Below are 15,590 nucleotides of genomic sequence, written 5' to 3'. Positions count from 1 at the left end.
TGTATGGGACATTCAGACAAGTATTAAATAAAATACAAAAGTACAGGCCTTCATCATTTATTAAATATAAAAAGTGTCGCCCGGTTGGGTGTGGCTCCGTGGCTGAGAATCAATCCAGGAACCAAGGGGTCAGGGTTCGATTCCCGGTCAGGGCGCATGCCCGGGTTGCGGGCTCGATCCCCAGCAGGGGCGTGCAGGAGGCAGCGGATGGATGATGTTTCTCTCTCTCTATCCCTCTCCCTTCCTCTCTCTCTAAAAATCAATAAAAACATTAAAAAAAAAATTGTCTCCTTTGTTCAGAAGGTTCAGGACAGAGCATATCCAAAGTTTAGGGGTGTAAAAAAGCAGAAATGAACCTCTTCCTAGCTCTGTGACATTGAAACTATAACACATGTTATTAGTATAATACTATAGGTTACTGTTGATGATCTATAAATGACATACTTTTAAAACTAAATAAAATGTAACAGAATTTCTCACCTGATCTCTTGTGGCAAAAGCATTGTAACCCAAGTTGTTTTAGAATTATAGCAAGGCAAACATTGTAAGTAAATTTATATGAAATTAGTTTAATGTTAATATTCAAGCTAGCAACTGAATTAGGTTTTTCTTTCTCAGCCAAATGTTGAGTAACTTCTAACATATGGTAGGGAAGAAGGGGGACAGGATGGATTTGGGACGTGAATTTTCAAACACTACCAAAATAAATATGCATTCTAAATATTTCTAAGATTAACATATTCAATTTGAATTTTGTAATTATTTTATGAATAAGCCATATATTGAATCATATTTAAAATTATAATTTTAAAAACCATTAGATTTTTTTGTGTTCCTAAAACTTAAAAATTTACAGAAAACCTGCCACTTTTTTCTAAATTGTTTTTCCCCAATCATGTTCTGAAAACTTATTTTCCCTATAATTTTAAAATTTATAGGAACTTTAATTGTACACACTCCAGAGGGGAGATGAAAACAAGACTTGGTTCATCTCCTAAAGGTTTTTTTACATATGTCTTTCTGCACTTAAACCCCATCTCCATTATCAGCCCTCTCCATTCCTCCTACCTTGCCGCCAGTCCCTGGCAACCACTGATTGTTTTTGTGTCTCTACACATTTATCTATTCTGCACATTTTATATAGGTAATCATATATATGTGGTCTTTGTATCTGGTTTTTTTCATTTAGCATGTTTTCAAGGTCTATGTTGTAGCATGTATCAGTACATACTTTTTAGTGACAAATAATATTCCACTGTATGTATGTATATACTATATCTGATCTATCCATCAGTTAATAAACACTTGAGTCGTTTCACCTTTGGCTACTATGAGTGTCTCTTAATTTTGCATATAAACATCAAAAGCTCAACTGGTTAATGGTATATACATATATATTATTTGTTTATTAATTATTCTTCCTAAGAAGGTCTAGAAGAATTAAAAAAAATCAAGTCTATAAAACCTTCACACCCATTAGGATGGCTATTATGAAAAACAACAACACAGAAAATGAGCATTGGCCAGGATATGAAGAAACTGAAATCCTGTGCACTGTTGGTGGGAATGTAAAATGATGCAGTCACTATGGAAAACAATATGGTTATTCTTCAAAAAATTGAAAAATAGAATTACCATATGATCCAGCAATTCAACTTCTGGGTATATATCTAAAAGAAGTAAAAGCAGAAACTCGAACAGATATTTGTACACCCAAGTTCACAGCAGCATTATTCAGAATAGCCAAAGGTGGAAGTCACCTAAATATACTTCAATGGCTAAACAAAATGCGGCATATACATATACAATGGAATATTATTCAGCCTTAGAAAGGAAGAAAATTCTGACACATGCTACAACATGGATGAATCTTGAAAAAATTATACTCAGTAAAATAAAACAGTCACAAAATGAGAAATACTGTACAATTCCACCTATATGAGATACCTAGAAAAGTCAAATGCACAGAGACAGAAAGTAGAATGGTGGTTGCCAGGGACTAGAGGCAGCTGGGGGAGGGGGGTGTTTTATAAAATGAGAAGAGTTCTAGAGATTGGTTGCACAACAATGGGAATATACTTTGCATTACTGAACTGTACACTTAAAAATGATGGACATAATAAGTTTTATATGTACTGAACAATTTTTTAAAAAACCACTTCATTCAATATACCATAAAAGTTCATGAATTCAGGCTTTAAAGTCACAAGCGCAACAGCTGGCACACAATTCTTCAATAAGAAGCAGTCATGGAAACAGCTACTCAATATTACTGGACAACCACTAACTTTTAAAAAATGACCTTTTTCTTATTGTAACAATCATTTTAGAGAATTTGGCCAATTTATTAAAAAATTTAAAAACCAACCACAATTCCACTACCATGAGAGAACCACTGTTCACATTCAGTGAATTACTTTTCAGTTCTTCATATAAATGTATGTGTGTAAATGTGTGTGTGTACTGAGACATATATAAAACAAAACTGGGTATAATTTTATACCCTGTAGGATTCATGTATTTATATTTTTCCAAAGAACATTCCTCCTAGTCATTCAATACTCTTCAAAATTCAGGTTGTTAATGGCTGAGTAATTGATCTGGCTATTCCTCTATGGCTTGGTATTTAGGTACTTTCTAAATTTTCCTTGCATTAATCTTTCCCACTTATCCTTAGCACAAATTCTCTCAAGAATTATTCAATAAGTATATTTTAATGTTAAAAGTTAAGTAATGCAGGCATACAATATTTAGAATTATGGTGGTATCCATCAGAACAAAACCCAAAATTGTGGAAGGTGGCTACTTCTGAAAAATGAGACGGGAATAAGACTTTCCCTTCTCACATAGCATCAGTCAGTAAAACATGAGTAAATTTATAATATGTACTATATTTGTATATACTGCTTGAATATTTAAATAAATTTATGAATTCCTTTTTAACATTTATACCCTTTCACCCGGCAATAATTGAGAATGAGTAAAATGATTCAGCTACAAATATGCTCAAAGTGGTGGTTATCATAACCATGATGGCTAATATAGAAAAGGTATAGTAACAAGTGTTGGTATTAATGTGGAGAAACTGAAACCCTCATACCCTGCTGGCAGGAATGTCAAGTGCTGCAGCCATTTTGGAAATCAGTTTGACAGATGTTAAACATAAAGCTAAAATATCACCCAGCAATTCTACTCCTAAGTAGATACCCAAAACAAATCAAAACATGCACCCACATAAAAACTTGTACCTGAACCACGAAACAGTACACTTCACACCCATTACAATGGCTAGCATAAAAATCCCCGGCAAAGCTGTGGAGAAATTAGAATCCTTGTGCATTGCTGGTGGGAACATAAAATGGTGCAGCGACTAGAAAAGTTTGGCAGTTTCTTAAAAAGTTAAATATAGAATTACCATATAATCTAGCAATTCCACTCTGGATGTATATCCAAAATAACTAAAAGCAGGGGCTCAAACAGATTATCTCTACTTCCATGTTCATAGCAGCATTATTCACACGAGTGAAAAACAACCCAAATATCCATTAATGGATAAATGGATAAACAAAATTTGGTATATACATACAATGGAATATCAATCAGCCTTGAAGAAATTCTGGCACATGCTATACAATATGGATGAACTCTGAAGACAAATGCTAAGTGAAATAAACCAGTCACAGAAGGGCAAATATTGTATGATTCCACTTATATTAGGTACCAAAAATAGGCAAATTCTTAGAGACATAAAGTGGAATAGAGGTTACCAAGGGCTGGAGGTAGGGAGACGGGGGTTATTGTGCATTTACAGAGTTTCTGCTTGAGATGACGAAAAATTCTGGAAAAGGATAGTGGTGATGGTTGTACAATATGTGGGAATGTACTTCTTCTCACTGAATTGTACACACCAAAGTGGTAAATTTTATATTATATATATTTTATATTAAAAAAACCCCCTGTACATGAATTTTTACAACAGTATAATTCATAATAGCCAAAAAGTAGAAACAATCCAATGTCCATCACCCCTAATGAATAGCTAAATAAAATGTGATATATTCATACAATGGGATATCATTCAGCAATAAAAAGGAATAAAGTGTTGATGCATGCAATACATGGATGAACATAAAAACATTATGCTAAGTGAAAAAAAACAGACACAAAAGCCACATATTGTATGATTCCATTCACATGAAATGTCCAAAATAGGCAAACAGATAGAGACAGAAAGTAGATCAGTGGTTGCCAGGGATCTGGGGTGACAGGGGCATGAGAGTGACTGCTAATGGGTAAGGGGTTTCTTTCTGGGATAACGAAAATATTCTAAACTTAGATAAGGACAACTGCCCAACTCTGTGAAAATACTAAAACCACTGAACTATACACTTTAGATGGGTGAATTTTATGATACACAAATTATATCTTCACCAAAAATGTTATCAACAAAAACAACTCTTCAGAAAAAGTTTAGGAACTCTTGAATTTAGGATTTTAAAAGGAAGCTACTGTGTCAAACTCTCATATATCATTTCAATGAAGGAAGTACTGTCCACTCTGAAAGGTTCAAACCATACCCTAGGTAGGTACAGGGCTAAGAGCTTGCCTTGCCTCCTTAACTGCTCAAATTGATTAGCAGTACATGTTAACTACCATTGTGGGAAAGGAACAGGCTCCTAAACAGTTGCCATGGCAGCTCAACAGCATAAGCACCAAGGACTTAAGGATATAAAAGGCTTATAGACAAAGTGTTATAGAGAAAATAGTATAAAATTCAAAATTGGAAAACGTGACATCAGACTCCTCACACTTAACAGCTAGTTGTGTGACCTAGGATACCAACTCAGTTTCTTCACCTATAAAATAGGGACAGCACCAGATACCAGCTAATCAAAAGGGGGAGGGTATTCATAAAATACAAATTATCCTGTTCTACCAATATCCCTCCGAGTCTCCTTTCCATTCCATCCTAATGCCTACAGCTTGCCTGAATCTGTCATTTTCAACTTTCTCTTTCAGGAAAGATTCCACTGACATTGAAGTCTTTACTGTTTTCCAAATGAGAACAGTGCCAGAAAGTGCAAAGCTACTGTTCACATGAACCACTTTGGGGTACACGTGATACAAGTCCTGAAAGACATATAAAACAACAATAAAATGTGGAAAAAAACTAACATTAGAGGACAAGAGAAAACATGAGTGTAAGGATACTAAGACACTTCATTTAGTCAAGAATAAATGTTTAAAGACAAAACAGGTGCTCAATACATGTTTGTTGTTTTTTTGTTTTGTTTTGTTTGTTTGTTTTAAATTTTTAAAAAATATATCTTTATTGATTTCAGAAAGAGGAAAGGAGAGGGAGAGAGAGAGATAGAAACATCAATGATGAGAGAGTCATTGATCGGCTGCAGCCCGCAACCCGGGCATGTGCCCTGACTGGGAATTGAACCCTGATCGCCTGGATCCTAGGTCAACGCTTAACCACTGAGCCACGCCTGGTCGGGCTGTTTGTTTTTTAAATGAAATAATAAAATAGCCCTAGAATTAAGCAAATAGCAAAAATTCCCAGCAACTTATTAGATGGTCTGTATGACTTCCCATAGCCTATTCAACTTCAGAATTGCACTCACACCTGAGAATATTGAGATACATTTCTAAAACACTTAAGATAGGATGTTTCCTGTATTAGAAAAAAAATTTTTAATTCATGAAGGCTCTCATTCTACAAAGTAACCTAAGTCACCCTCACTAGTATTCAAAATTTTAAAAATCCTATCCTTTTCTGTACTTGTAAAAATAAATAAATTGAAAGATTATAAGAGTTCAAAATGACCACTCAGGACCTAAAATATATATAATCACCTAAACTTAAATGCAGAATACAGAGAAACTATAAAGAAAACCAAATTACCAAATTTTTAAAAATTGATTTTGTCTCTTAAATGTCAGGGTCTAAGATATATTATTGTTTGATTCAAATAAAAATATAAAAGCTGAATTACTTGGGAAATCAATAAAAGCTGAAAGGCTGTTATGTAAATATCTTAGACATGTTATTCCTACTGCACAGGAATCTTGTTCAAACCTCTGAGTCTGCTAGCAGTATTAAACAGAGGCAAGGGACAAAATGGACTCTGAAATCTTCACTGAAAGTATTTCTAGCATTCAAAAATATAAAGGACAGTATAGCCTGTGATTAATATTCTCCTTTCCTCAAATATTTCCACATGTGCTTATTCAAAAGCTCCCATACGTGACCTACTCCCTTTCAAGAAGCCATCCTCCTCTTTCCCTTTACAGTTCAACTGCCTAAAAACTGTGGTCTCCACTCATCTCCACTTACTCTCTTCACTTACTGACACTCTCCACTGTTCTATTAAAACTGCGTAAAGAAGCCATTAGTCATCTTTCTTAGTCCTTGTACAAACTCTGCAAAATTAGCCTCTCCCCTTAAAACACATTTTCAGTTTCCAGTAATTCTATACTTCTCTCTAACCCATGCTCTGAATTCTTTCCTTCCCTGATGAAAGTATTTCATTCAAACCTTCGATAAATATGTACTGAGCACCTACTACATGCTAGCTACTGTGAGAGGCACTGTAGATGTCAGTGAACAAAAAGTCCATGCTCTCATGTAGTTTACATTCTAGCTGACAATTCCAAGGTTTTAGTCCAAGTCCTATTATCTAAAACCCACTGAGCAGAGGTGGGGGCAGCTCTTCATGAGGTGTAGTCCATTCATATTTGTTTAGAATGTATAAACCACTATAAGCACAGATTAACCATGATAGGCCAGATTGCCCATGTATATATTATACTCAGAAACAAACTTCTGATCAATTATTTAAAAAATAAAAAATAATCAGCTAATTAGTTGTAAGCACCAGAAAATCGTGTAAAAGTGAGTAACAGTGGCAAGTTGTACCTATTAAGTTGTGGTTTCATGACTCATTTTGTGCCACCATATTTCTGGTTATTTCTTAATGCCCAGGTCATGAAACATCAGCAGCAAAGCTTTGTCCAAACTTCTTTTGCTATTATTGTTAGCACACTGGTTACAAATTACCACCACATGAAAATTCTCCAATTCATTCCTAAATACTTTTGTGTGACATTTGGTAGAAATGGAAATAGGACAACTTCGTTACAGATTAACTTGTACAGTAGATATGAATGAAGTTCAATGACCGTAATGTGTATGTACCATGCAACTTACTTTTAAATAACAATCTCAAACTATCAAAACATCCTAACAACAAATAATATGATAGCACATTCAGAAATGACCATGTCATTGAGCACAATATGATCATTATGAAATCTTGAAGTTATTTGGATTTTTCTTAGAATCAGACATACTTGTTACAGCATTTTTACAAGCTGCATATTTGAATTCCAAAAGAAAAAAATTCCTCATTCACTAGCTCTTAAAAAAATTAGTGGAGACTGACCAGTGTTGCTCAGTGGCTGAGCACTGACCTACGATTCAGGAGATCATGGTTCGATTCCCGGTCAGGGTACATGCCCAGTTGCAGGCTTGATCTCCAGAAAGGGGGGTGCAGGAGGCAGCCAATCAATGACTCTCTCATCATTGATGTTTCTATCTCTCTCTCTCCCTTCCTCTCTCTGAAATCAATAAAGACATATTAAAAAAAAAAATTAGTTGAACTCTGTATCAGGATTAGAGCCACAAAAGCAGCTCCAGGAAAGTCCCTTTTCAAATAATGTAACCTTTCCAGAATTTGCATTTAACCAGGATCTCATTTCAAGTAAAGAAGGTGGTAAACCTAGTCCTCTTGTTCTTGACAAGTCAAACTAACATGCTAACTACAGTACTTCAGCACTGCAATTGGCAAAGGAGATAGAGATCACAGAACGTTATTCTGCAAACTACTAAAATTAACTACAAATGGAACAGATGCTTTAAATCTTCAGAATTATTTTTGAACCACAATCTATGTAGATCAAATTGCACCAATGATGCCCCATCCTCTGCTAAGAAAAAAACCCTCATAACTTTACCATATGTGTAATGTTGCAATGCACTTGCTTAAGACTTTCCTTACAAAATAGAATATGTTCTCTACTAAGGAGAAGTTAACCTTAGAGAGTGCTCTAAATCCTTTCCTTTCATGCTTCCTCAAAATAAAGTTCCTGACACACTGTTCTTTTCTATACACGAGGTGACTTTCCAGAACTTTAATGCAAAAAGTAATGCATCAGGGCTCCTCCCCCCACCAAAGCAGTAATTTGGAAGCTGAAAATAGATTGTATCCTTTGCCTAAGATAAAGAATAGAATGAAAACAGCGCAAGTCAACACAGAACAGCACACTGTTTGTATTACAAATTTCCACTTTATCCAAAACGTAATGAGAAAAGAAATACCACCAATATTCCCTTTCTTGAAACCATCATTTTGGAAAGTAAAGGAACAACTATTGTAAATAAGGTGACAACACTTTGCAACACTGGACAATTCTTTCCAAGGGTACTTTATCAATGGAGATCATAATTTTGCAGATAGATTTTTTTTAACCTGGATTGCAACCATCAATAATAATTTATTTGGTAAAAGAGGATCTCATTTATTTTCATACCAGTGATTATATCTAAATGGAATCTATAATATAAAGCTCAAGAATTCTGGTATTTATTGGAACATCATGGAGGGACCTGGAGAGGATTATGCTCAGTGAAGTAAGCCAGTCAGAGAAAGACAAGTACCACATGATCTCATTCATGTGGAATCTAATTAACAAAATAAACTGATGAACAAGATAGATACAGACATACAGAACAGTGGAGCAGTCAGATGAATTTCAGAGGGAATGTAGGGGTGGAGGTGGGGGAGATTAATCAAAGAACTTAAATGCAGGTATATATGACCTATGGACACAGACAACAGTGTGGAGAAGACCTGGGGGTGGGGGTGGATGCCGGGTGGAAGGGATCAATGGGGGTGAAAAAGGGGAACATCTGTGATACTTTCAACAAGAGAGAAAAAAAAGATTAAGAAAAAAAAGAATTCTGGTATTTAATCATACACCTATATGAGATAAATACATCCTTCTATGTGTCACTTTTATACTTCAGAACAAAGGCTACAACTTTTTAAAGGAGAAAATAACCATAAGGAAGTTATTTTAAAAGCTTCTTAATTCTCCAACATCACTGAATTAAAAATAACAGGAAAAAAACAGAAAAATTACTGAGCTGATAAAGTTATAAACACTATGTAATAGCTTATATGTTCTAATTAAATTTTACTATTGTTCTCAGTATATAAGTCAAATTAAGCTATAATTCTATTTTTGTATATGATATACATATAGTATATTATTTGCTATATATTTACATATACTTAATATATAATGTATTATATAAATATTTAGTTAACTATTAACATATATTAGACACATATTTTATCTAGATGCTGTATGTAACTATAATATCTTATGGTAAAATAACAAATTTTTTAAGTGATTTTTGGCAAGGGACATGCGAACATATTACGAAAACCAAAGAGGTACAAAGCTATGGTATGTAATGCTGTGTATCACATGCACCATATCAATCATGAAGGGTTTGTCATCTCACCACCCTAAGCCTGTCCTCTTATCTCTAACAAGGCAACAACAATAGTTCATTACTTTGCTCTTTCTCATAGAATTGTTGTAAGAGCCAATAAGATGGTATATATAAGCATTACAGAAAGGATAAAGTTTTATGCAAAATATAGTACTTTCCTGTATCTTCTTGCTGAAATCATTAAATACCACCATAGCAATCAGTTTTATGTAACAACTGCTTGTAAGGAAAGCACACATGACAGCATTCCGGCCCAACTATAAAATGCTATGTCAACTTAAGGATAAGAAAAAGAACTTTAACCTTCGCAAGAAAAAGGAAAAAGATGTAAAACAAATGATTTATTAATCATTATTTTATCAGCTCAGGTCAAAAGGTTAGAGCCTTAAAAACAAATATACATTAGTAGTAAGAATGGGAAAAGAACCACACAAATATACGTTAAATTTCAGGAAATACCTTTTCTTCTAATTGGCTTTTAACTTACTGCTCTTGCAGTTCCACAAGAAACAACTGGCTCTTATGAGTCTAACACAGGGGCTGATTTGTTTTCCATCTGTAATTTTCAATATCTAAATAAGTCACTTCAAATGCTGCTCCATTTTTAAACTGTATAATTCTATTCCACTCTGCTAAAGAATGTAATTTCCAAAACACCAATATTTAGATATCTTCAGAAGATATTCACGTATTATTCCCAGGACTAAAACGATGAAAAAACTGAAGTGCCCTACCAAGGCAGAACAATGCACAATTCTGGCTTTAAATCTGTTTCAAATTTTTAAAAAAACACTACTTAGCAACTTAATATAACCAGTACTTAATGTTTGTTGAATGAAATATGAATGAATGCTTTGCTAAACTTTATTTTTCTTTTTGATACATGGGCGCAGGGGTGTGTTGTCTTGGGTGTATACCAAGTAGAATTCACATTTTACATAAGCAGTAGAAATGATTTGCCAAGCATATTTTATCAATTCTGTTCAGAGGATACCTACTCATAAGATGGCTGTGCACTGCAGTACACTTAACTGGGTGTTCCAGAATTACCTGAACTGTGTCACTATACTGAGATAGGGAAAGCACCTGTACTCTCTGCTGTAAGTACAAATAAATGTTAATATATTGAATAAATCCTAGAGGTGAATTACTATTTAGGAATTACCTCTAAAAACAGTGAAACCTGAATTACATGAAAAACATTAATGTAAATAGTATAAATAAGTCTTCTTAATTTCTAATCTTTGTTTGTCCTCTGTTTATAGTCTACAAAATCAGTTGTCATTTAAAAACCCCTATTTCAGGACAATTAGATTCATTTCCCCCTCATTTTTAAAGATAATATCTAGCCTTTCCAGATCCCCAACCTGCCAATATTCTTCTTAAACAACAGGTTCTATTCTCTTTCATATTAAATGCATTTATTTATTGATTATATCATGTCTGAAACTGCAATCACCTACTCCCTCAAGTGACATTTTGAACCTGTCCTCATATTTCAATGTTTATGAAATGGGAAGCACTGAGAGTACTATTCGCCAAGTGCACAAAACTAAAAAAGACCATTATTCTCAAAACAATTCCTATTCGCATCTTAACAACAGAAGTTTCTTTATGGAACTGATACTTTTACAATTTTAAGAAAAGTTTAGCAATAATTTAAGATGAGTTTAGCAATAAATTAAAATGACTTTAAAGTCAAAGTTGTACAAATATTTTAAACTAAGCAAAACAAACCCTGAATACCAAGTTATACAATTAATGTCTATACAAAAATTGTTTTAAAAAAATCATGACTTTAGATCTTTAGGAATTATTTCAGGAAGAAAGCCTCAGAAAATGAGACCTTATGTTGAAATCCAAGGCTGGATTCTTCAATACCAAGAGAAGTAATTACCAATCTTTGAATTGTAATAATTTAATATTTCTGTGATTTAAAAAGCCTACAGTTTATATTAATCAAACTTAGATCATTTCAAACTAACCATAAACAGTTTTGCAAGGATATCTCCACATAACTACATGGTTACAGTTTCAGAAAGTTTGAGCTGAGGCAGCTTCTGATAACCCTAGTTTTACATAAAAAAGTGAGCATTATACCAGCAATTACAGAGCTCACAAAAACACTGGAGCCTGAAAATTTATATGAAATGACTGCTTGTTATGTTATTACACATGATTTTACAAAAGTGTGTATGCATTCATGCATACATTCAGAAAATAAACATTTACTTAGCCACCTGCTATCGGCCACTCCCCTTGAGAAAGAGTTCACTATCTAAAGAGCAATGATAAACCATATAATCTGATAAATTATAGTATGATACATTAGGTGATACCATATAAGATATCATATATAACAGAGAGAGATAAATTCCTCTGAGAATCTCATTCTGAAACATATATTATCTAGAACCTTGCTAAGTAGAATATGGTCCATTAACCAGCAAACTGCCATCACCCAGGTGCTAGTCAGTCAGAAATACAGAATCTCAGGTTCCAAGTAAATCTACCAAATCAGCCGCATTTTAACAAGATCCCCAGGTAAAACCCAATACACATTTAAATTTTGAGAAACAATGATCTGAAAACCAGTAAATAAGTAAAAGTGATGTCTCACACTTTTAAGTAGTTCAGGTCTCATCCTGAACATTTTCCCAAAGGTATAGACAATTTAAATGAATCTACCTAGTTTCACATAGGAACAAGTTGGGAGATACCACTAACAACAAAGAAAAAATAGGGAAAACTAATAAAAAGCACTTCCAAAATGGGATTGCTGTATGGGGCCATTTAACATAGCAACAATTTACCCTATCTGCCCTACAGGTCTCACTATATTACAGAAGTGTAACAGTAACTGATTTTCTTAAATGTGATTCCTCTAAGTAAATCACACATTCCTTGAGGACAGGGACCTAGTTTTATTCTTATATACTTACATTTGTAAACTGGATGACCCTAAGTCAGTAAGGTGAGTTTAGGTTAGGCAATAAGGTGTACAACACATTTCAGAAAAATTTCCCTCTGAAAAAGTTACAATAAAAATGCGATAGCATTTTTTTTTAAAGAATAAAACCTGCCCATTCTATAACAACCCATTCACCAAACACTCTAAAAGCAGAGGCTCTGACTGAACCCTCGGCTGTAAATCCGAATGTCTCTTCTGACTCTACTCAGACTCACTTCGGGGGGACTGTTGAGTAGAGTCAGTAGAGAAAAAGGAGAAAGATTATAAGAGAATGGAGGGAGAGCAGAAATCACAGAACACCTCAGGGTTCCTCCATTCATGACAATAAAAAGAGCAAAAATAGAAAGCCACATCAAAGATACAGCACCCCTAGAAGAGAACAAATGCTACCTCTAGCAACCATTCACTCCATGTTCCTTGCCCCGGTGAACCGGACACATGCTGACAATCCTCCTAATCAAATGGCTCCTCAGACACCTTAACTCTAGAAACATTTCCCTCCTGGTCTTCAACCAACTGTTAATAGCCAGTTTATGATACAACGATTCCTTCCACTAAAACAGTAAACTTCATGAAGCTCTAGTCATTACTCTACAAACAAACCAGTTTTGTTGCCTATGTCCTAGCTCATGCTCCATTCAGGAGCTGTTCCCATCTGTTAGTCTGACTGCATTATCCAATGCTAGTCACTAGCCATGTGCGGCTATTTAACATTTAAAATGTGGCTGGACTGAATCGAGATGTAGGGTAAATGTAAAAGACACAATGGATTTTGAAGACTTGGTACAAAAAGATGTAAAATTAATTTTTTTAAACAATGATTACATATTAAAATAATGCTTGGATACATTTAAGTAAAATAGAAAACTGAAATTAATTTCACCTCTTTCTTTTCAGTTTTTAATATGGCTATTAGAAAAATTTAAATTACCTATATGGCTCACAGTATACCTGTACTGGACAGCCCTGATCTAAATCCTATTAATTCTTTAAGGGCTCATTCAAACACCTCCACTTCCATGAAGCTTTCCCCAGTGACTCCAAGTGGAAGTGGTTTCTGTCCTTCTGACTTCTTGTAACACTTTTATTCACACTCCCACAGAACTGGATCAATTTTACCTTGTTATTGAGCGTTCCTGTCAGAGCTCCCCAACTCCAATATAAACAAATTGAGGAAAGAAACTACATCTAGGTTATCACAAATTTTCCTCCTACACCGTGGAGAGTACATGCATGAAGGTAATGCTTCGTCTGCTAGTTGAGAGCGGAATTTCTCAAGTACTGCATCATCTATTCCTTTCCGCGATTTCCGTTTTTCTCAGGGATTAAAGTCCCTGCGTACAAATGTCCTGTATTATTTTTATGCACAGTGCCAGTGAGCTGTATGCATATAACACGATGAACAAGGAAATCTAAAATTAATACCAGGTGGTCAATACATAAATCTAAAGATCAATTGTAAAAATTCGACAAGCCTCTCTCAAGGTTCCATTTCTTTATGAATGCCCCTAAAAATATACTATGTGTTTAATATGGCTATTAGAAAAATTTAAATTACCTATATGGCTCACAGTATACCTGTACTGGACAGCCCTGATCTAAATCCTATTAATTCTTTAAGGGCTCATTCAAACACCTCCACTTCCATGAAGCTTTCCCCAGTGAAATAGTTGCTCTATTTCAAAAGTAGGAGCAACTATTTCAAAAGTAGGAGCCTTTCCCAAAGATTAACAACACTGGGTGAATAAAGTCTAGCAAAAAACTTACTGGAGGCCCTCCCCACAACCCGACTATAACTCGGGTGAGCGTGCAAACGCCTGGGAGCAGCAAGGGCAACGTCCCACATCGCGCTCGGAGCTGTGAAGACGGGGCTGCGAGGAAAGTCGTCGGAAGGGAAAAGGTGGCTTACTCGTGTGAAAGAGACGAACGGTGGAAATCGATGGAACTCGAAACGAGAAATAAAAACCAAGACAGGAAAATAGTATCTCAACGATGTCAGAGGGATCCTCCCTGGGTGTGTCTCTCAACCTGTGAAGCCGCCGGCAGGGGCGGCGACGGTCACCTCAAGTGGTCTTTTCTGCCGACGGTGTTCCGGCGCCTCGGACCTGCACCCGCGAAACTTCCCTCCCAAGCAGCCCACGCTGACGCCCCCGGCCAGGACGACAGCCACTCCCAGCCCGAAGCCACCCTCTCCAGCACGTCTGGAAACCGGTGGACGAAGCGGGAGGACCGAACTGAGGCCCAGCACCTGGACCACAGACAACCCTCTCCCTTCGGGTCCGGCCTCAGCCCCCCTCCGGCTCTGGACTGGAAGAGGCGATCTGGCCGGCGGAGGGGGCGGGGCAGGGCGCTGGACCCGGTCGGGGACCGGCCATCGCGCTCCATGCCGGCGCCAGCTGGTGCCTCAGAGACAGGCTGGGTGGTGCGAAGGGAGAAGAGGAGGCAGCGAGGATCAGCCCCGGGCTTTTACTCACCAGCGGCCGTCGCTAGACTGTGGCAGTGGCAGGACCTCTTCTCCTTCCGCCATTGCTGTTGACGTCCACGTCACTTTGCCGAAAAGTGGACCCGGCGCCGAGACCGACTCCGAGATCCAGTGTCGTAAAAGGTGCTCAGAAGTCTGGGACGGACGCCGGTGAGGGTAAGAAAGAGGGGGAGGCAAGGGACGGGAGGAGCGCAACGTCACGACATCCCGAGGGCCAAAGGTAGCTTAGGGGGGGGAGGAGACTTGGCGGAGGCCACATCCGCTCCAAAAACTACATGTCCCAGGATGCCGCGGGGCCCCCGGGCCAGGCGGAGTGGGCGGAGCTTGGTGAGGGCGGAAGTCCCAATTGGGAACCCTGGTGAGCGTCGCCTTTGGGCGTCCGGTTAGCGTCCTCCTTCCGTCCTGGCGTGGCGCTTAGAAGTCGGAATAGAGAGTCGCACCTAGAGGAGGGGCGAGGCGAGGTGGGAGTTCCACGGGGCGGGCGGCGGTAGGCGCATAGCCACATTTCAGGCATTTCCTTGCGTAAAAACTGGGTTTGAAGAAAGACT

The 15,590-nt window shown here is 36.8% G+C and overlaps 1 protein-coding gene across 2 annotated transcripts in view; it reads right to left on the bottom strand.

Annotated features, from left to right (window-relative positions):
* TBC1D23 (TBC1 domain family member 23) overlaps window positions 1-15,308 on the bottom strand; it is a 51,214-nt gene extending 35,906 nt beyond the window's left edge. Inside the window, exon 1 of one of the 2 annotated variants that reach the window (XM_081137734.1) lies at window positions 15,035-15,308. In XM_081137734.1, the coding sequence (XP_080993860.1) occupies window positions 15,035-15,087 (53 nt within the window). In that variant the 5' untranslated portion in view covers window positions 15,088-15,308. The remainder of the gene's footprint in view (window positions 1-15,034) is intronic. The other variant, XM_081137735.1, reaches the window with a different exon arrangement.
* Between the last annotated feature and the right edge of the window lie 282 nt (window positions 15,309-15,590).

The sequence above is a fragment of the Miniopterus schreibersii genome, assembly GCF_964146895.1.
Source record: "Miniopterus schreibersii genome assembly, chromosome: 5".
In the NCBI taxonomy this organism is placed as follows: domain Eukaryota; kingdom Metazoa; phylum Chordata; class Mammalia; order Chiroptera; family Miniopteridae; genus Miniopterus; species Miniopterus schreibersii.
This window is presented reverse-complemented; position numbering and strand designations above follow the sequence as displayed.